The sequence below is a fragment of the Diadema setosum genome, chromosome 2, assembly GCF_964275005.1.
Source record: "Diadema setosum chromosome 2, eeDiaSeto1, whole genome shotgun sequence".
NCBI classification, from domain to species: Eukaryota; Metazoa; Echinodermata; class Echinoidea; order Diadematoida; family Diadematidae; genus Diadema; species Diadema setosum.
Window position 1 is genome coordinate 30,963,818 of NC_092686.1, and position 23,505 is coordinate 30,987,322.

Below are 23,505 nucleotides of genomic sequence, written 5' to 3' on the forward strand. Positions count from 1 at the left end.
CTAAAATTTGAGAGACTGTGTATAATTTCTGTTTGTTTGTTGTTGTTTTTTCCTCTCTCAATCAGCAACAAGTCCAAGATCCTGGAGAGGCGTCTCCGATATCTGTCCGACCACTTCACGTACAACCTTTACTGCAACGTCTGCCGCTCCCTGTTTGAAAAGGACAAACTCCTCTTTTCCTATCTCCTCTGCATCAACATCCTCTTGTAAGTGTTGCTGAAAGCTACCCTTAGAGAAATTAATGGTAGATTATTGATAATAGTTCTATCTCTATCTTCATGTCATATGCGCACTATCCATACCTGCGAATCTTAGTGTGCCATTTCTTTCGGATTAGAGACTTTTGATATCTTTGTTGTGACATGATGCATCAAGAATTCAGTAGTCCCATCTCCATGTCATATACATACTATCAATATCTATGAATCTTCATCAATTTGCCGTCTCTTTTTGGATTTGAGACCATTGCTATATTTGTTGTGACATGATGCATGAAGATTTCCCCCTGCCGTTTTCTTTTCCTGCTGACCTACCTGCGAACTCTATGCCTATGTGCCAGTCATTGGTTTGGCAGCAGCATGAGAATGATGGTTTTCTATCATATTACTTGATTATGGAGCAATAATGTCTTGCCCACTTTTTTCTTTCATTGTAGCTGTGTGATGCTTTCTTTGCAGCATTGTAATGTCTTTTAGCTGTATCACTCTGGCATGTATCTCATATACTGTCATCTCGATTTGAATACAGTGTACTGAAGACTACACACTTTCTTCATCTGAAACTAGTCTACATTTGAACGTCTACATCACCTGTCGTATCAATCAACCACATCGGTTTCCATACCATTACTACTGTTTATGAGACTTGTACACAAGGTCATTTTCACAATGGATTCGATTGTTTACATGTATATCTTACAGATTGAAATAATTATCAGAAGTACGAAAGTTACACGTAATGAATTATAGACTGAGAACAGACGTAGCCATAATGTCGTGCATAGAGTGTAACCTAAATGACATACTTCATCTACAACTATATGCAACATCTCGATCACCACTGGATGACCAAGTTCATGATATTTTTCATTTATTGAACTGACATCTGTCACTTCATACTAGTTTGTTTGCATCATGCTTTATTTTCTGTGTCAACATCTGCGCATGTCTTCATGTATCATGCCATTATTTTTCCCTCCATCGAAATACATCCACTTCTTTTTTTCACAGGGCCGCCTCTGATACGTAAGTGTGAATTTAACAGGATTTATTGACACTAACACCAGAGTTCTTTTCCAGTAACACAGCACTAATGTGGATTTGTTTTTGGTTTGTGCATAGTTTGGTGCATTTTTCTGTCTGTTTTTTTAATGGGTCTTCTGGGTGTATTAGTGGAGTTTTGCTCAACTTCTTGACTAAAGCAAAGGAGATTCTTTCTAATTACTTTCCTTCCTCTGTGTGTGTGTGTGTGAGTGTGAAAAGGGGTATCAAATGTTATGGTTCTGTGCTAGATTAGTGGTATTCATCTAACTCTGCCTGTACTTGTTTGATGTTAACTTTGTGAGAATGAGATTCGTATTTCGATGAGTCTTGCTATGATTCTGTGCTAGGGATTGCTGTTTTCTAACATTGTGAAAGTTTGGCAAGTTATTGGACTTAGCTTTAAGACATTATACTTTTAAGCTGAACTTACTCTGTAGAAGTTGAACAAATATGACATGAAAGAAAAATTATATATAGTTTTGTTGGGATTTTTTTCAGTCTGTAAGACTTGAAAGCCTGTAACATACAGACTTTTGATTTTATAACTCTCTATAGTCATGTTCAAGTTTTGTTACGGTTTTTATTTATGCTACGGCTTTTTTTTTTTTAAGTATCTAAGCTTTAAACTGTTGGGGATCGCAATTAATATGAGATATTTTGTAGCGTCGAAATTTTCAAGAACTTTGTGTTCCACTGAACACAGGCAAGTGTAAAAACACACAAATAGTTTTTTTTTAACTCTTTCAGTCATGTACAAAAATACTATAATTTTCAAACTGACAAACTAGTAAGGTGTACTGCGTTTGGCCCAGCGCACAAAAAACGAAATGTATTCAAGTTTCCGCTTTTTGCAGTCTATCTCTGCACAATGACAATATATTCTGTGAACTTTTGTCAGCTTTTAAGGCCTGATTCCATCGACTGATATTCGTCAAATTCTGTCCTTCTTTTGTACATCCTTAGATGCCTCCCGTAATTCACTCTTTACTCGTTAAAGAAGTTTAATTGAAAAATCAAATAGACTTTGAGTCTCCTCTGAGGATTTGTGTAATCTTGTAAGGAATAGAGAGGTGCACTTGTACACTTTTCTCTTGAGTGGTGTTTGAACAGTAATTCATTCATTCTTTTAAAAATGTTGTGTTTAGTGAAAAATCTTGTGAGTTTGTTTGTGTTTGGTGGTTGATACTGGGTCATTTCCAGAATAAAAACCTTGTTTGTTCCCATTTTCACCAGTGGCTTGAGACCTGGTTTTAATTTTCTGGTGGCCTGAGGAAGATATGTATTTCCAATAAAGTGAATTGTTTGTTGGTTTGACACCTTGACACATTCCACTAAGGTAAAAAGTGAAAAACAAAAGCGAGCAATTTCCTTTAATTTTCATGGTCAGCAACTGTAATCCCCTACTGCTACATATTGTCTGTGGTACAAGGCCACATCGTAATAAATAGCTTTTCCTGAAAAATAAAACAAAATAAAACAAAAAAAAAAACAAAAAAGCCTGTGCCCAAACCCTGTAGCAGTTTACAAGCTGAACAAATTCTATTACATATCAGAAACTATGACAGTGAAGGTCATGATCTATCCACTACTATCCAAAATGTGAATTGATGAATCAGATAAGAGTTCTATCTGTTGAGAATTTTTTTTCCCTTTTTTTTCAACTTCAAATCTATTTATTGGTGTCTTGCAATTTTCTTCTGTTTTAAGTGAAGGAACAAAAAGAAAAAAAAAGAAGATAGATAACTTGAAACTTGAGTATGTGCAATAACATAAAGCCAAAATGCATAACATAATGGGGATACCGCTAGACGTAGATGAATAATAGAGGACGTACATTGTACAAGAAGAAAGCAGAAATGATTGATGATATGTGGTTGGTTTGTCTGTGGCCTGTGCAGAGACAAGAAGGAGATGGACCAGGGGGAGTCCATGTTCTTCCTCACCGGAGGCGTGGGCCTGGAGAACAAGCTGGAGAACCCCGACCCCTCCTGGCTCTCCGACAAGAGCTGGGACGAGCTGTGCAGGATGTGTGACATGGCTGCCTTCAAAGGTTTCAGGTGAGACAGACTCTGGGCCCGTTTGAACCGATATTGAGAAAGCGCCGCTTCTATTCAAAGGCCCTATCTATCTGACATCAGTCACTAGGTGGATTGCCAGTGTGATGCTACGTAATGTGTATGAATAGTAATATCTGATGCATTATTTTCTGATTGATTTCACATGGAAAAGACAATTGGTTGTAGCAGTAGCTGGTTGTCACTGGGGCCATTTGAGATGCTTGATTACAGATAGGTAGACTTTGGGTGAACAGTAATCGCCACTATCATGGCAACAACTAGGCAGCTAAAAATTAGTTATGAGCCTCCAGTCATTGCTGGGGAAGATGATACCAGTATTGCAATTCAACGAGAGTCTAGAGGAAAATCCATTTGACTACAAAGCAGGTTGAAAACTGAAGCTGATAGGATAAAAACAGGTTTTGTTAGGGGAGGGCAGTCCTGAGACCATTCTCAACCATATCAAAGATAGTGATAATTTTTAGACGTTTTGATTATTTCTAGGTTTAAAACTCTTTAGTTTGTTTCTGAGTGTTTTCACTTTCTTTTATTTCATTTGCTTCCCTCAATCTCTTCCATCAGTCTTGTAAGTCAAAGTCATTTGATTTCAAAGTGATATATGGTGCTGCATAAACATCAACTTTCCCTGTAAATTTCATCCAAGTCTTTCTCAACTTTTTGAGTTAATTTGCAAACAGACAGAAGAAACAAACAAACAAACAGACACACAGACACGCAAACCAATGCTGGCAAAAACATAAGCATCTTTGGCAGAGATAATCAAAACCTTAAAGGGATGGTACAGTATTGGTAGAGATGAGAATTGGGCTTTTAACTTTTTGCAAGATACCAATAAAACACTTATGATATAGTACAGAGCATACCATTTTAAAATGAATTCAAAGTTCATTTGATGAAAATCAGGTTTGGAATGACTGAAACATCTAAAAACAAACTAAAACAAAACAATCGTAATAAAGTGTGGGTCCCACACTTTATTAGCATTGCTCTTTTTTTGGATATCTCGGCTATTTCAAAACCAATTTTCATCAAATAAAATTGAATTCCTCATAAAATTACATGCTCTTTCATATTTCATAAGAGGTTTCTCATTATCTCACCAAAAATTGTTAGAAACCTGAAATTAGGTATCAACCAAAACTGTACAATCCCTTTAAGATCCCAGATATATCCCACATGTACATCATCTTCATCTCACTATTCTTCATCTGGAAATATGAACAGGGATAGTTTCCAGGACCACCTTGGAGAATGGAAGGCATTCTATGAGAGCAAGGAGCCACACAGGGAACCTCTCCCGGCTCCCTGGCAGGAGAAACTCACAGACTTCCAGAGGGCCATCGTGGTGAGATGTCTGCGGCCAGACAAGGTACGGGGAAGTCTGCTAAAAATCTAACGACCCTGTCCATCGTGAATGACTGACAGTTCTTAAATGTTTCTCATCAGGCCAGTGCCAACTTCCAGAAGAGTTCAGCAGTAATGTTTATCTAGTTTTTGTTTGTGTGTTCTGGGGTAGAGTATAAAGATATCGGGAGACAGAATTTGTGTAGTTGAGTATGTGAAGTTTCTGGACATTCTTAATTGTTACATTTCTTTACCTTTTCGATAGTTTCCATTTAGTGGTGCAAATGCATGATATCCTCACCTGAACTCTTGCAGTCTCCTGCTATATTTCAACAAGTTTGACTAGATGTTATTCCCGGCAAGTTGTTCTTTTCAAAGCATTTTCACACCTCTAGGATTGGAACAAATTTTTGTGGTAAACTATATTGATGGCTTTTCAGCAAGAATTCATCTTTAATTGTTTTGTCTATGGCTTTTTAGCATGAATTCACCTTTTGATTGTTGTTTTTGTTGTTGTTTGCCTTCATGTCAGGTCTTGCCACTGGTCACAGACTTTGTGGTGAGCAAGCTTGGCCAGAAGTTTGTGCAGCCGCCGCCCTTTGACCTGGCCAAGAGTTTCACCGACTCCCACGCCTGCGCCCCGCTGATCTTCATGCTGTCCCCCGGGGCCGACCCCATGGCGGCGCTGCTCAAGTTTGCTGACGACAAGGGTTTCAGCGGGGACAAATTCAATGCGATATCACTTGGACAAGGACAGGTTTGTAACACATTCCACTAACGCATTCCTCCTCGTGATATTACACAATGGGTATAGGGGTGATGGTGGCATGGTAGGTGCTCATGATACACCCTCTAGAGGGATTTGAAATCTGAAGAGGTACATTGTACCTTCTTTTTATTTTTGTTTTATTTTTCCTTCATTTGTGTCATTGAAGTGAAGAGCAATAAATAGTAGACTTGAAGACGGTATCTTCACATGAAGAAATTTTTAGAAAAATGATATCTCTGAAATTTTTAGTACGAATATATTTGCGAAGGTTTTTTTTTTGCCATTGAATAATTTAGAGTTTGCTCATTTTCAGCATTCGACATCAGTACAAATGAAGACAACTCAAGTATTTACAAATGTATGTTCATTGTTGCCAAGAATTCATTTGAGAATCATACAAAGACAAATATGTATATAAAGGCAGAGAACTTCAGTGGGGGGGGGGGGGAATTTTTGAATATGTTTGATGGCAATGTACGAGGGCCCTAAGAAACAGCTTGGCTTGCAGGTTGTAAGCCATCTATGCAGCTTTGTGAGAGCGAAATGTAAAGAAGACACCTGCAATGGAACAAGATAAAGGGATTGGGTGAGAGAGAGTGACAGTGATAAGATGGCAAGGAGGGTCCTTTTCAGTGATGACGTCTCGTTTTTACCCCCCCACCTGACCCGCAGGGACCGGTGGCTGCGGCGCTGATCACGTCGGCCGTCAAGGAGGGCACCTGGGTGGTGCTGCAGAACTGCCATCTGGCCGTCTCCTGGATGTCTGCCCTGGAGAAGATCTGCGAGGAGTTCAGCCCCGAGACTGTCCACCCAGAGTTCAGGCTCTGGCTCACTAGCTACCCGTCAAACAAGGTATGTGGAGTCTGAAGATACCTTTGACACAAGATTTCTCCTGTCGGAAAACCCTTTCGATGTGCCTTAAATGTTTTGTTTGTACATACGCATTGTTTATCTCTCGATAGCAATGTTAACATCTAAAGTTTTCATTTCGGAAAAAAAGAAGTGTGATCCATGTTCCTTGGAGTTCTTTTATTCACATTTTTTAGCTGAAGTTATCTCCCGGTTGTTAACCCGTTGATGAGGAGTCCCGAATATACCCGGACAGGGGTCTATGGGAAATGCATGTTGTAGCAAAATCAGTTCGTCCTCAACGGGTTAAAGTCCATGTAGCGTGGGGATACATGGATCATGGAGTGGGAAGGCTGGCCCAGTTTGGATATATTCAAGAATCCCTGTAAGAAAATGCGTACCGATCTCTATGTGAGTATACACACAGCCGCAGAATCTTGACTGGAGTCTACTGTTTTCAATGAATGTACCCCTCAATGCACATATCGAGTGGAACCCTTAAACTTCTAATGATAGTTTCAAGCCTTAGCAGATAAATGTGTGGTATGTAGCTCAGTCACTATTTTATGCTAAAGTTGGCATATTTCTTTTCAACCCTCCCCCCTCCCTTTCCAGTTATGCTTGCTAACTTCAAAAAGCTGTGGTTGTTACTTGTACACCATCCTGAAGGGAAGACTGTGGAATGCCAAGTGAAAATGTCGAAATCGTAAATCTTGCAGCATTTATTTTTCATGCCCACATACATCGGTCATTCCAACCAAGCCCTGACCCCTTTTTTTTTTTTTTTTGTTCTCTCCTTCTTTTTTGTCTCAGTTTCCAGTGACCGTCCTCCAGAACGGGGTCAAGATGACCAATGAGCCTCCCACTGGCCTTCGCATGAACCTCCTGCAGTCCTACATCAGTGATCCCATCAGTGACCCAGAATTCTTTGCCTCTTGTCCGGAGAAAGAACTGGTAAGGACAGGAAAGATTTGGGATTCTTCCACTTCACTCATGTCCATGTGCTGGTAGAGCTCAAGTGTATCAACACGTGTTCGGGTTTTTTTTGTGTGTGTGTTTTTGTTTGTTCGTTTGTACATAAAGCTCTATTATTTGGATGGAAATTGAGAAGTGTTAATGAGTTCCATTTTTGGGGTGTATTTTATTTGTAGCTTTTACTCTACTTCTTGAAAGAGGGTTTTGATTGATTTTGGGTATAAAAGCTGATATTATGGAGTTATTTGAAAAGTGAAGAGTATATACATTTTGTCAAAGTGTTTTTACCTTAAGTTATTTAATAGCCATGCAAAATTGATTCCTCGCTTAGTGTTTGATGTGCAGACTTTCTCCTATAATGAATCTCTTCAATAGTCTCTTTACATAACTAAGCATAGTAACATTTTTTTCACCAATATGATGATTTTGTAGACAAGAAGCAACTATCAGAAGAGAATAAGTGTCCTAATGTGGGGCATGATTGTCATTGATTTGTAGACCAACAACAGCTCTTTAAAGAAAATGTCCAAATGAAGCTCTAAATGTCGTCTGAAGAAATGTTGTAATATGGGTTTGTTTGTTTTTTATGGGTAGGCAAGCAGCAGGCCTGCTTGTGTTTTAACTCGAAGACACTCATGGAGATGTGGTATTCTGTTAAATTTTCTTCTATCAGGTGTGGGAGAAGCTGCTCTTCGGGCTGTGTTTCTTCCACGCCCTGGTCCAGGAGAGGCGTAAGTTTGGCCCCCTGGGGTGGAACATCCCCTACGGCTTCAACGAGTCCGACCTGCGCATCAGCATCAGGCAACTCCAAGTAAGCTGCTTCTGACATATCCACCCTTGTCTCTTCAGTATATCTGTTCATAATCATGAAGCAACTACTGTATACGCCATATATTTAGCAAGTCTATATTTTCAGAAATCGAGACTTCCCGACGATTTCGCAAGTGGTTAAATTGGCGATCATGGAGTACAGTACCGAACGGAGAATGTTTATGTGCACGTCACATTCATATCGGGATCAGAATCATTATTTTTGCTTGCCTTTAAACTTGCGAATAGCACCTGACTCGCGAAATCCAGGAAAATAAAAACCTCGCGAAATATTCAGCGTATACAGTACTTGGTATTGTGGGATGTGTGATGAGGATGCAAGAAGGATTGAGGTTTCAGCAGGGCTGTGATTTCATTGTGGGGATAATTTACCTTAGACTTTCATAAGAAAGGTTAGAATAGACATTATACACTTGAATCTGCTAAGTTGTCGTCCATCTGTATATCTTATCCTATCACAAGAATTTTTCTCTCTGCTCAAAATGCATTCATAAGATGGGATATATTTTTTAAGGATAACATTGGATGCCAGAGAAAAGGTCCTTCATTATTCTCATGAAAAAGGCTCTGCATTTTCAACCCAGCACATGAATTATCTGACTCCTACAGGGTGAATATTAACTTCTTTTTTTTGTAAGGATTTATCTGTTGTACAACTTGAGTATACGTGATTGTAGGCCAACCATTTAAAATGTTCTACTGTAGGTGAAATACTGCTGCTGTGTTGAGAAGTAAAGAGTGTGCATATATTTGCATATTACTGTATAAACGGTTATTTTCGCGAGGGTTTAATTTTCGTGAATTTCGCGAATCACAGTTGGATCGCGAATTTAACAACATGCGAAAATGTCGCCATGCACTAGGGTAACAATGCATGTAAGATAGCATTGGTGTCAATTCGCGAAAAACAACATCTCACGAAAATGTTTGTGACCCTCTAATTTGCGAAAATATCTGTACGTGAAAATAACAGCTTATACAGTACCATGACCATATGTATGTATGTGGTATGTTTGCTGTGGTATACATACACTGTGTCATGCCCCATTGTTCGTGTTTGTTTTTTCAGATGTTTGTGAATGACTACAAGGAGGTGCAATATGCGGCCATCTCGTACCTGACGGGAGAGTGCAACTACGGCGGCCGGGTGACCCAGGAGTGGGACCGGCGCTGCCTCCTCACCATCCTGGCCGACTTCTACACCCCGGACATCATCACCGACCCCAAGTACAAGTTCTCGGCGAGCGGCAACTATTACGCCCCGCCCAAGGGGTCCTACGAGAGCTACCTGGAGTTCATAAAGGTATTTGCACGAAAACGAAGAGAGAGAGGGATGTGATTTGCCGATGGGACAAGATTGGAAAGTGATCGATGGATGGAGATCATTTTCAAGAGGAGTCACCTCAAATAGTAGTAACCCTCTGAAGCTACGACTTTTGCTACTTCTCTTACCTGTCAGGGGACTCTACTTGCTTTCAGATCAGCATGATTCAAAATTCAAATCAAGAAGTGGCGATTATGAGGGTTACCTTTATTTTTTTATTTATTTTTTTTTTTTGGGGGGGGGGGGGTCAGTCTTTCAATGCTTTAAATGTTTTGCAGTCTCCCTTAAACAAACCAGTTTCTAAATATCAAGTTTACAGTATGACTGTAAATGAAACATTAATTTGTACCTAACTGTTGTGATGCACAATTAACATATTTCCGTATAAGAACCCACTGATTTCCTTCCACCCCATTCCCCTCGATAATTATACTTCTCAAATAAGACCTTATGATTGTTAACCCGTTGAGGACGGTTTGATTTTGCTACAACATGCATTTCCCATAGACACTTGCCCGAGTATACTCGGGACTCGTCCTCAACGGGTTAAGTAAAGGTAACACATTTTACAGTTGTGGAGATTTAAACTTGAGACACACTGAAACTTGAAACAAAAGAACAAAAATTCTTGACTTTGTCATTCTCCCACTTCTCCCCTATTGTCATTCAGAACCTACCCACCTCCCAGGACCCAGAGGTGTTTGGCATGCACAGCAATGTGGACATCTCCAAGTCTCTACAGGAGACCAGGCAGCTCTTTGACAACATCCTCCTCACCATGGGAGGCAAGGGGATGGGGGGCAGCAGCGGCTCCACCGACAGCGTTCTCTCCGACATCGCCAAGGACATCGTCCAAAAGGTGGGGGATACTGGGCAAAATACTGAGATCTGTGAAAGATTTTTCTCTTACATGTTACATCTTCACTTACAAAAGGTTCCTGTCCATCATAACAAGTTTTTAATGTCTGTTTGTACTTGGTACATCATCCTATGCGACATCACCAACGACATCATCCAGAAAGTGGGGAAAGTTTGGGCAAAAAGCCCCATGAAGGTTGTGAAAAATTGTTCACTAACATGTTCAATCATCTCTGACATGTTACTGTCAAACTGGTGTATGTGGCATTAGATGAGACTTTCATCAGCAATGATTGCTGCGTGCTGATAAACAAATTTCATGCTTGCCCGTTGAAGACTTGTCCCGAGTATACTCTACTCCGGCAGGTGTCTGTGGGAAGTGTATGTTATAGCAAAAACAGCTCAGCCTCGGACAGCTTCAATTATAAAATGTCCTATTGGCACTACTTCTGCCACAAAAGCATGGGTTATGCATCAAAACTCCCAAAGTCCGGATTTACCCCAGAGGGTATATTCGCAGATAAATAATAGTGGCATCATTTAGAATTGCGGTGTGGTCCATGCCTTACATCTCAGTGCTGAATAACTTCACCTCAAATATATTGGCATAGTTACGACCAGTTTCCTTTCCACCATAGCATGTTTTTAATGTCTGTTTGTATTATAAATTATAGCGAGGTAACATTGATCTTTTAATCAACCACGGAAGTCTGACAGAGCAAAAGAAAACATGTGGCATTTGAAGCCACAACACTTTCAGGTTGCATGAAACATGGCAGAGCTCATTTTATGTTGCTCATTTTGTCTAGCATGATTCTGTGCAACTTCCAAACCTTGTATCCATACATGTGATTTTCATTGGTTGTATGACTCATGATAATGACAAGTCTGTGAAGGTTTCGTAGCCATATGACAAGAAGGCCACGCTGTTGATGTTTTTGCGAAGTGTGATTCCTGGAGCTGTGCTCCAGTTAGTCCAGCAGCCGCGATTTGGATGAATCTATAACGGGTATCATGACCAAGACATGCCCTTGTTGTTGTCGTTCCACATCCACATGCAGCTACCAAAGGACTTTGACCTGGAGGCTGGTCTAGCAAAGTACCCTGTGACTTACAATGAGAGCATGAACACTGTGCTGGTACAGGAAATGGAGAGATTTAATAAGTAAGCCACTTTTGATGTTTGTCATCTCACCATATATATAGATTATGAATCCCTTTGGGTCTTAACACAACTAGCTTTGAGGTAGAAATATATTTTTAAAGCAAATGTCCTTGTACTCTTTTCATCTAAGCCCTTTGAGGATATTGTAAGAACATTTTTAGACCAGAAAGGTTATAAAGGTTCCTAAAAATACATGTATCAATCCTAGAGGTTATAGCTACATGTGAATGCACTATTCCGTTTTAATAAGCTTTATTGATTTTTTTTTTTTTTTTTTTGGGGGGGGAGGGGGTTGGTTGCATTTTCTATGTTGAGAAGGCAGTGCCCTTTACCTTTTTTCATACAGATATGATATAGACTTCACTTTGATTTTGCTGGTGGTGTTTTTATTTGTATGAGGACAAAAACGATTTTATATTTGATTTAGTTACATTATTTCTGTCATGTATTATTTTAGATTTATTGTGATGGCTTTATGTTAAGAACAAAATGCAAAAATTAAATCAGATTCCAGTACAAGTATAGCTTGATCTAATTTGTGCCGAAATTGTAGAGGGAGCTTCTAATACTTTGCTTGTTGCGCAATAAAGCATTTAAAGCAATCATTTCTTACATAACTAAAAATATACATTACACAATTTGATATTTGTAATTATTTCTTGTCACTGTATGCTACAGCCATCCCATCGCTCAGTTGCGTTTAGAACATAACAACATGCTTTCTGTTAAGTTTTCTACATAAGCTCCAGCATGTTGTAATAGAGGAAAATTCCCTTCCAATTTCGTAATATTTTCCTATCTCGTCGCTTGTTTGACTCTCCTCCCAGATTGCTGGTGACCATCCGCAGCAGTCTGCTCAACCTGCAGAAAGCCATCAAGGGCTTGGTCGTCATGTCCTCTGATCTGGAAGGTGTGGCCCACAGTCTGCTCATTGGCAAGGTGAGTTGACCTCAAGCGAGGACGGCGGCCAGTCGGGAATGGTTATCTATCACAGTGTAACTATTGAGTGTTGTCCCTTAACCCTAACTTACCTGGGCTATTTAGCAAGCTTGAATTCCTGGGGGGGGGGGGGGGGGCATTATGGCCCCCCCCCCCCCTTCAGATCTCTGCCGTTGATCGCGCGATCACCGCAAAATTTTTCATGAACATAAAGCCGGATGTAATCCACAAGACTGTTAAGTTAAATTTTCAAAAAATTTGCATTTTTTATTTTAAATTAATTAATTATGCAAATATATGCAAAAAACCTCATTTTTGTCTGTAATTAGCTTATAAAAGCTTATGGAATGCTGATTTTTGGTGTAAATATTCCTAGTGACATTCCAAACATTTGTGCGTAAAAAAAAAATCAGTATCAAAATTAATTTCCTATGTTTTTTAATGTATTTCTGTGTTTTTTCGAACTTTTGTTTTTGTTGTTTTTTCCAGCAGAATTTGTCATACACATCTTTAGAAGCATAATTATACTAAAATAAATTTATTTCAGCCATTAAAATCAAAAATATGAATCTTTATATGAATTAATTGAAAAAACACAATTTGTATTGACTTTGTACACAAAATCACGTTTTTGAGCAATTTTGGGGTTGACGAAAATTTTTTGAAGGGGCGTGGCTTCGGAACAGTATGCCCGGGCGCAACAAATTTGGTCTCAAAAGTTGCATGAGACTTGAAAGTAAAAAGTCAGCGAGCGGCGCGGTCAAAAAATTTTGCGCGGCGGAATGGTTGCGGAATTCGTTGAGGGGGGGGCATTATGGCCCCCCCCCCCCAGATTAATCTTAGATTAAACTTACTCTTAAAGATGTTTAAACAGCCCGTGATAATAGATGAATGTTGTAATGCATGCTAAAGTACATTAGCATTTAATTGTGATTCTTCCGAATAACTCCTTACCTTCAATTATACTTACTTAAAAAGATGTTTCAGGAGCATGGGTTGGTAGATGAATGTTGTAATGCATGCTGAAGTACACTAACATTCAATTGTAATTTTTTCCTAACACCTGTTCAGCTGCCCGAGATGTGGGCCAAGCGGTCCTACCCCAGCCTGAAGCCGCTGGGCAGCTACATCAACGACTTCCTGGCCCGGCTCAAGTTCCTGCAGGACTGGTACGACGAGGGCAAGCCCACCGTCTTCTGGCTGTCTGGGTTCTTCTTCACCCAGGCCTTCCTGACGGGGGCCATGCAGAACTACGCCCGCAAGTACACCATCCCCATCGACAAGTGCGGCTTCCAGTTTGAGGTTAGTGTGGTAGAGGGGGTGCACGGCAAAAGTTGGGTTTTTGAAGGGTAGGGGGTTGGGGGTGGGTGAGAGGGATGGTGGACTTGTTGATGTTGTGTGGTCATTCACGAAAGCGGCAGGCAAATATGATTCATATCAATGTCATGAAATTCTCGTGTGTCATCAGCAGTAAAAGTTTTATGTGTAACTTGTAAATGCATGATAATTTCATTTTATGTTTGTGAAGAGTCTCCGTATATCTAAACCACTCTGATTGTGCATACACACATGCACTCACTCACTTTCAAACAAACTTGCACATCACCCCTTTCCACATGTCAATAAAGATGTTCACCCCATTTTGCATATATTGTACCTCCAGGTACTAATACAAATGCTCGTTACACAGTCTGACGTTATTACAAATTCTGATGTTGTCGACAGACATGGCAGTAACACATCTGCTACCACCTATATCCCTGATACAGGTCTTGCCCTCAGAGACAGCTGACCAGCCTCCCGAGGATGGTGTCTATGTAAATGGGCTCTTCCTTGATGGCGCCAAATGGGACCGGAAAGCGTAAGTCATAAATAGTTGGTCATTCAAAATATATGGTGATAGTTCCAACCTTTCTCCTTCCATGAGCCCCGAGGAACCATGATAGATCTCCAGTCAAAGTGTCAAAATAGTTTTAAACATTGGCTTTAAAGATCCTTATATAGGTTACTTCTTTCTTGCTTTAATCTGTACAGACTCTATTGATTGTCACTTGAATTAAGACGGTCGATATTGAAATACTTGTTTGCTACCTCTTTTACATGACTTTTTAAAACATATGATTTAAATGCCTCTCTTCAAAAAACTTTAAAAGGGGGGACCCTTGAAGCTTAAGTTTCTACTAAAACTGTAGAGACATTTTGGGTCATCTTGTCTTGGTAACTTGGCTAAACTAGTCACTTTGTGTGGTCTTAAAATTCAGGATACTACACTCTGTTTCTTTCTTCTCTCTCTTGGCTAGTGGAATGCTGGGAGAATCACTGCCAAAGGTTCTCTTTGATGCCGTCCCAATCATTTGGATAAAGCCTGGTAAGTTATCACGTTCTATGTCACTTTTCTGTCTTCAAGAATCTTTGCCAACAGTGATAAGTTTGAATTTAAAAAAAGTTCTGCTAAAGTGGAATTGCCTGTCAGTGAAATATGTGTACTCAAGCGTACGATCAACGGTAACAGTCAAATCTAGTCAAGGGTGATTCTTTGGCTGCATGTGTTCTGTTTTACAGGGATTATGAGCCTAGCGCAATTATGCACGATGGAGATGAACTTAACAATTTTGGGATCCAGCGGAGCAAACCTTGCACCAGGTTCAGGCAGTCAGAAACTGAGCAGTAAATCATTTCTTGCTCCCCACGTGCCTTGCACAGATACAAACCTCCTTGCCCCATAATAAGTGTGGACAAGTGAACATTACCAAACATATATAACATTGTCATCTGCACTCTCTCTTTTTCTGCAGGAGTAAAAGCTGACTTCAAGTCCAAGGGTGACTACATCAGCCCCCTGTACAAGACTAGTGAGCGTAGGGGCACCCTGTCCACCACGGGCCACTCCACCAACTTTGTGCTTGCCATCCACCTGCCCACGGACCGCCCAGTGCAGCACTGGATCAAGAGGGGTGTGGCATTGCTCTGCCAGCTGGATGATTGAAGGGCGTGGCACGTTTGGACGGTGGTTTGTATTCAATCAGACCCGCCTGTTGCTGGCTGGTGTTACAGTTCGTTTTTTTGCATGGTACATTCTGTTGATACATCCCGCACGAAAGACGATATCATTAACTAATGTGGGTAGATGTGTGGTATTGGCAGGGTTTGATGTACATTGTATTCTCTGATTCCAAATATCTGCATCTCCTAATTCTTTCTGATTCCTTCCCCCCCCCCCCCCTTCTCAACATCATTTGTCATTCCACTTTGCTGTGATGTCACTCCAAAGTAAGCTGCAGTATTAAAGATTACATCCGTTGAAATATCCATAGTTGGGATAACTACTGGTAGAACTAACTTTACAGAGCGACTTCAATAGAAAGAGTGTGAGCCCTTAGCGCCATTAAGAATGACTATGTGATAACATCAGCGAAGGAAATGGCCTGTACAAAGTATACATTGAGTTTGTGTTTTGATTCCATGCAGTGTCACATGGGGAACTACTGTATAGGTGCTGTGAAGAACTCGTAATTCTCACAATCTTAAAGACAAAAAAAAATAACATTGCATATTGTGGGCTGCACTATGAGAACACAATGGCACAGATATTCTCAATTGATGAATGTATGTACATGTATTTTCATAAATGAATCATATGGCAGTGGATATTCAAGAGTTGCGTTAAGTAGAAACCAATGGAATGGAATCCTACAAGCACATCAAGAAATGTTTACAAAGTATTAGTGCCTTGTTAGAGCCAAACTTATGCAGTGTTATGCAGTGTAAGCAATGTATTCCTGTACACAAAACATGTCAGTCTCTGTCATCAGACTGTGTAGCATGTCATGCAGACTGGATTGACCAATAATGTCAGTGTATTATAACTTTGTACAGAGGAAGACAATTACAGGAAAGACTGGTAATTGACAAGTTCATGCATATCTATGGAAGAATTTCATTGTGAAACCTTTGCAAATATGTTTTGTTTCTTTGTTTCAGTATTACTACTGAGTATAACCATTCCTTTTCCTTTCCTTTTTGCCTGGTTAAATTAAAGGGAAACATATATGTTACTGAAACATACCTGGAGCTCCTAGAAAAACCAAGATTTCTGTCTCTGGTGTGATTAAATCTTAGCAAAGATATTTGTGCACCGAATGATGAGCACCCTGTACATACACCAATGAAGTGACAATGATAACTTCAGCAGATATATTTCACAGTAGACGGTGTAAAGGACAGTCACAGTATGAAAAGTTATCACACTTTCCACTGACTGAAATAAGAGCTTACAGCTGACCTTGAACACCATCCAGAGATTGTACTTGAACCCTGTGAGTGTGTGAGAAAAATTATGTACAGGAGATATTGTATAGAACACAGCTAGGTAGAGATTGTACAGCTTTTCCTTTTCTCTTTTCTACATACTGCTGTGAATGCAAATTATTATATTTGTATGTGACTGTCTGTCCGAATCCTTAAAGGTGCATTGTAGATATCCAGTAGATGGTATGCAAGGATGAGGAAGAAGAGATAAAGGGAAAGATAGTCAGCACAAAAACATAGGAAATGTCCGTCCAGTGTATGCATTGACCACCAACAATAAAATTACTTGAAACCTACAGAATGTGTCTTACCTTAGTCGTGTCTTCAGTGGTGGTTTTATCTTTGAGAGTATATTGTATGTTTATATATATTTATATACTAAACAATTTGTGTACTGTATATGTTTGCAGAGAGTACATTCAAGATACTCATTCCTTCACGATGTGGTAAGAGTCATAAGCAAAGATACCTTTATATGCCTTTGTACAATAGATAAGTGATGTTTTTATTTTGGCTAACACGTCATATTAAAAAAAGAACACCATGTACACTCTGTGAATAGGATCCTATTGTGAAAACTGCCCAGTGATTGGTGGTTTTACAAATGCATTCATATTTGGTAAAATGTACATTTTGTTGAAATATATGTTAAATGCTCACAATGTTGTGACTCTGTTTGCTCAACAATAAATGACTTTTAAAAAGCGACATTTAAATTATAATCTGTGTATTTGTTATTTTCCTGACAGTAGAAACTCTAACACTCCTGTTTTGACGTCTTGTTTTTCTTCACAAAATATCCCACTCTCCCTCTTTAGTTTATATTTCTCCTGCTCTAGATGTGTGTCCTTCTCTTGCTTCGATGTTTTTTTCTCGTGCTGAAAATGCTGTTCCAACTTTATTTTGTCTTATATGTTTAAACTGAGGCAAAGAAAGCACCATAAAGCATTGTAAATGTAGAGTTACCAGGGCCATTTAAAGGGATGGTGTAGTTTTGGTTGAGATTGGAATTCAGGTTTTAAAGGACAAGTTCACCTTCATAGACATGTGGATTGAGTGAATGCAGCAATATTAGTAGAACACATCAGTGAGAGTTTCAGGAAAATTGGACAACCCGTTCAAAAGTTATGAATTTTTGAAATTTCTGCGCAGTCACTGCTGGATGAGAAGACTAACTACAGCTTGTGATGTCACATGAGTACAATGATATAAAGAAAACATAAAGAAAATTCAACATATTTCCACTTTTCTCGCATAATAAAAGAATGCTTGACTTGCCTCTTTCAGAAGGCGGGGGAATAATATTACAATAAACATGTCAGTGACAAGTCGAGGAAATGTGCACTTTTTTCAAAAAATATAAATATGTGAAAATCTCTTTATATTTTCCTTAATATATTGTTGTATGCATGTGACATCATACACTAAAGTAGTCTTCTCATCCAGCAGTGAGTGAGCACACACTTTAAAAATTCATAACTTGTAAACAGATTGTCCGATTTTCCCCAAACTTTCACTGAAGTGTTCTAATAATATTGCCACATTCACTCATTCCACATGTACATGAAGGTGAACTTGTCCTTTAACTTTCTGTGAAATGAATAAAAACAACTTACATGCAACAAAAAAAAAAAAAAAATCAAGAGGAATTCAAAGTTCATTTAATGAAAATTGGTTTTTGAAATGGGCGAGATATTAAAAAAGAAGATTGAAACAAAGTGGATCTTATAAAAGATTGGACCATCTTTTATCGAGACCATTTTGTTTTCCGATATCTCGGCCATTTCAAAACCGATTTTCATCAAATCAACTTTTAATTCCTTGTAGAATCGAAATTATGCTTTTTGATATTTCATATAAGTGGTTTCTAGTAGTCTTGCAAAAAGTTATAAACTTGAATCTCCATCTCGACCAGAATAATACCAGTCCTTTAAGTGGGCCCTAAATTCTGGCTGCAAGGGACGTGGAGGTTTGATGCACGTTTGTGCAATCAGAGTTTCCAGTTTGCCAAGGAGTCCAGGCAGGAGATGTGTGGGGTTAAAGTCTTTGTGACAGTATTTGAGATGCCTTTGATAGCTGAGTGTGTGTTGATGGGCTTTACTATCAACTTGAACAAAGCAACTTACGATGAGCTCTCGTTATAACGAACATATACAGCTAAAACAAAATTCCATCTATATAAAATAATTCAGGTCTCCAAATTACTATTTATTATATAATAATTTGTTTGGCTGTAACAGAATTTTTATATAAGGAAAGAAAACTGTCTTTCCTCAGGACTAAAACAGGAGTCACTGGTATGTACCTCAGGGTACTTTGAGTGAGTATCATGACATGGGAGAATCAGATTTGTGCATTTTTTTGTGTGTAGGAAAAGAGATGCAATCACAGTTATTAGTATCGTCTCATTCCACAATTGTAAGAGTCAAACGCAGGGCATCTACACGTAAGGATGGTGTCGTGGTGACCATACAGCCTAATATGCATACAACTGATAGACAGATGGACAGACATACAAACACTTGCACACACATGTAGGCTTACTCACGCTTACACGAAATATAAGTACACACACATACATATCATTCACTCAAATTTACATTTAAGGATTTTATGCAAACGGGTATACAGTGACGTGTGCAATAAGAAAAACACGAATCAGAAACAGCGAGACACTACCAGTAACATTTAGTTCATTTGTGCGTTCACATTAATTCCCTCCACCTCTTGGCTGTTAGTAGCCATGATTTTGAATTCGGCTGGATTCAACTTTTGCAGCTACCCCTCTTTATTCCCAACCCACAAAGAAATACCTGGATTATATTTCATCCAGGGACAAACAGACGTGACAGGCATCAGAACATTTTTTTTTTTTTTGCACTTATCTCTTCTCTGATCAGTAGAACAAATTTTCTGGATCATTTCACTCAGTCAAGGTCCCTACAGTTGCCATGAGAACAAACTATCATACATCCTGGTCTCAAGAATTATATTCATCTACTCCGTTGCAGCTCTAGTGGATTCATAATTTGGTTGATTTTTAAAGCTGTTCTTTCTCTTTAGCTTACAGGAGTGTCGGAGTGCATACGATAACATCAACACTACATTGATGTAATTATGTAAAACATCATATGTGACGTTTGATAAACAATTTTATCGTCAGTCCCCCCCCCCCAAAAAAAAAGAAGTCTGAATGTTCTGCATTATACGCCCCATCATCGATATCTAATACGTGTATTGCTTTTGATGGCTTATTTTGACACGGTTTCTAGCATATTTTGAGAAACGAGATCTCGGATACTTGTATCGCTTGACTGAAAGATCCGTCTGTATCTGGTCGTCGGGGAAGCAGTGGTGAATCCAGACCTGTAAAAGCGCCCCACTTTACGGAATTCCTTGATCCGCGGAGACTGCGTCTAGCTTCACTGATCCTCTACCTTGTCTACGGAGGAGAGCCGTATAAATGTCAAAAAATGATTTAGAAAAAAAAAACTCCTCCGGGCAGGTGGATTTTTTTATTTTTTTATTGTTTTATTATTATTATTATTTTTTTTGTCTAGCATATCGCCATCTCGACCTCTTGAACTCGAAAAGGAGCGCGGAAAGACGAAATCTGATATCTCGCCTTCTCTGATGAGATGTCCAGAAAATGAGATCTCGCAACTCTGCTTTCTCTCGCTTTCGTCTCACCTCCCTGGTCATGCTGGTCGGATACGAGATGTAGAGAAGACGACATCTCGTATAACTATTCTCCTTAATTCTCGCTCCCGCAAAAGTTCGAGAAGGCGAGGAATTATGCCGTCTTCTCGGAGGTACTCCGAAGTAGTTGCTGAGAGGGAAAATTTTCCCACGAAAACACGCACCAAATTTAAAACTAACGTCACTACTGCACTTTCAGCGAAGGTAACGTCCTCCAAGCAGTTGCGTCACACGCGGATGCTAAAAATGCGATAACTTTGACAGACACAGCGGGAAAGCCCCACTGTTGCCCATGAATTTTGTTCCTTCCCATCGATCGAGATAATGTCAAAGGTCACTGTCGTTCAGTTCTCTTCCCATGAATTTGGCTTCGTGCTACCGCCAGCAGTCTGATGCCAGGTTCCACTGTTTGCAGATGGCACAAACAAAACAGCAGTAACTCGACAACAAACGATGCGTGGTTTTAGGATCAAGACGAGGAGCGACAGAGGTCATTCCATGCGAATGCCAGGCTTTTTGAAAAAAAAAAAAAAATTATAGAAAACGCTGCCAAATAACATTTTCTAATGGAGGCAAACTTAAGCTCAATTCCGAAAAATTTATGCGTCATTTATGACTGATGTAGATAACCATTTAAATCTGCGTCCCGTGCACATACACGTGGTGTTGTTTGAATAATCTGGATTTGACTAGGACTTTTTGGTTACAGATATCGCTCAACACTGATCTGCAATGATCTGAGTGTGTAGAAGCTGACGAGAAAACCAATACGTCTTCAATTTATCTCCTTTATAACAGGTAAAAATGAATATAAAATATATTTTCTTTGAACCGACTGCGTTTCACGTACACTATGTAGCAAATGAGACTTACGCTTGCAATGCCATAGATCTCGATCTATGGATAGGGTGTTTACAATCACCAGCTAGCTACTGTCTCTCAGACAGTACGTATAACATAATTTAACAGGTTAAAAAAAACTTATGCTCGAGTTTGTTCAAAGTTTATCTTTACATTTTCCAGCATAGCATGGGAAGCAGGCTAATTTCTTCATTTCTCCTCTTTAAGGAAGAGATCGAGAGGGTGAGGGGAGAGAGATGCTGTGGACATCGACGATAGAGATGTCTTGAATTCATTCAAATAATTGAATTCTACTTTGCGATCCATGGTTATTATACATTGTTACTTCGCTCATTTTCGTCTCTTCATCAGTGTTCCCACTGTTCGCTACCAATCGCATTCAGTTTATTTTCATGCTCGTGGGTCAAGTGGGGCATTTGGACCAAAACAACAATGTTGTCCAAGGGTGTACTTCCCGAATCCTAGATCATCTGTTCACAAATCCTGAGCCTTTACAACAATATGACGGCGTTCCCAAAGTTATGGCATAAGTATCGATCAATCAATCAATCAATCAATCAATCAATCAATCAATCAATCAATCAATCAATCAATCAATCAATCAATCAATCAATTAATCAATCAATCAATCAATCTATATATTGCATGCTTTACCGAATTAAACATGCCACTTTGGCATCCTTATTCTAACAAATCAAACCAAAAACAAAAAACAAAACAAAACCGAATCGAACGTAATCAAACAAAATAATTTCAGAGGGAAATTTGCATTCTACACTTCCTGAAGCTATAAAGAAATCATTGATCAGGAATGCCAGATAGGGCGTGGCGAAAATGTGATTGGTTGTTTATTTCATAACTGCTCTTTTGTTCGTCTGTTTTTGAACAAACCTTTGACATTTCCTTCGATAGGAAATACGGTAACTTTTGTTGCTTTTTGTTGTTCATTGAAGGGGTATGAAATGTGGTAGCTATCATCAATCTTATTACATCCTCTCCCCCGGCAGCGTAGGCGATCTTTCGCCGTTGTTCTCATTAAAGTTTGACGGCGGTTAGCCATCCTGTGGGCCATGAAAAAGCAATAAGTTTCCATTACTACGTCATTTAGTCATAGGTTGGTTTGCCTATGTGGTCTAACCGCCAAACAATAATGAACTTTTTTTTTATCTTACTTTCTTTTTTTGCTGTAACAAATAATTACTGGAAAAAACACCCTGCAAACTGCCCTAAATTGAAACCTAAATTTAGGCATAAATAACAGTCCCTAAATTGTTTAAAATTTCTAAATCTTGCCCTAGCCCCCCCCCAAAAAAAAAAAAAAAAGAAAAGAAAAGAGAAAAAAGAACAGAAAGTTCTGCTGTTGGTTTACTGGTATAGGGGCGTGTGTTTAGGGATATTATGTTGCTTCTCTTAGCTAGCACCAGTCATCGAGTTTCGTAATTGTGCGTGCGTGTGTGTGTGTGTATGTGTGTATGTGTGTGTTCTAATGTTTATCTAAATCAATTATGTAATTTGTACGATAATCTTGTTGGGGAATGCACCCTACAAGGATTGATTCTTCAGCGTTCCTCCCTATTTCGAGGCTTTTCATAATACTCAAAATATTTTTTACCTTCCTTGTCAAACTTATAAAGTCAGTTTATTGTACATTTATTATGTACTTATTTTCTGTAAAAAAAAACAAAAACAAAACAAAACAAAACAAAACAAAACAAAAACGCATAATCATGGGGGGGGGGGTTTCTCCCCGGAGATTGAAAATAAAATGAATGGATAGATGAAGGAATGAATCAGAGATCTCCACATGAATATTTCAGCAGCATTACAAGCTGACATTGTCACCTCATCTTTTCTTATTAGCACATAGAATTTGATCGATAGCATTGTGTTGTAAAAAAAAACACAAACAAACAAACAAACAAACTTATTTCGTAACATACGTTATCTGACGACAGATTTTGATGATATCTCTATCATGTCGTTGGCTTGAAATTGCTTCACTTATCGAAGTTAACTTACAAAATGAAGTGATTCTTCGCTCTAATGCAGATGAATATGCATAGGGAGTGGGCGTGGCAGGTGAAGAGGATAATAGTCTATGCAGGGATCGTGTCCACCTCCCTGGTCTAAGGTCTACAAGATGAAAGCCTTATCCGGAGCAGCTAGGAGGAGGACGAGAGAGTCCTTCCGATAAAGCTCAATTACGAAGTTATGCCGGATATAAACATGAGAGAATTACAGAA

The 23,505-nt window shown here is 39.1% G+C and overlaps 1 protein-coding gene across 1 annotated transcript in view; it reads left to right on the forward strand.

The window, feature by feature from the left end:
- LOC140246264 (dynein axonemal heavy chain 12-like) overlaps positions 1-17,410 on the forward strand; it is a 67,500-nt gene extending 50,090 nt beyond the window's left edge. Inside the window, exons 52-67 of the mRNA XM_072325726.1 lie at positions 66-206; positions 1,230-1,244; positions 3,161-3,319; positions 4,565-4,709; positions 5,217-5,441; positions 6,126-6,305; positions 7,116-7,256; positions 7,951-8,088; positions 9,178-9,411; positions 10,103-10,291; positions 11,352-11,455; positions 12,283-12,394; positions 13,466-13,696; positions 14,164-14,255; positions 14,695-14,762; positions 15,190-17,410. Of these exons, the coding sequence (XP_072181827.1) occupies positions 66-206; positions 1,230-1,244; positions 3,161-3,319; positions 4,565-4,709; positions 5,217-5,441; positions 6,126-6,305; positions 7,116-7,256; positions 7,951-8,088; positions 9,178-9,411; positions 10,103-10,291; positions 11,352-11,455; positions 12,283-12,394; positions 13,466-13,696; positions 14,164-14,255; positions 14,695-14,762; positions 15,190-15,380 (2,365 nt within the window). The 3' untranslated portion in view covers positions 15,381-17,410. The remainder of the gene's footprint in view (positions 1-65; positions 207-1,229; positions 1,245-3,160; positions 3,320-4,564; positions 4,710-5,216; positions 5,442-6,125; positions 6,306-7,115; positions 7,257-7,950; positions 8,089-9,177; positions 9,412-10,102; positions 10,292-11,351; positions 11,456-12,282; positions 12,395-13,465; positions 13,697-14,163; positions 14,256-14,694; positions 14,763-15,189) is intronic.
- Positions 17,411-23,505: the final 6,095 nt, after the last annotated feature.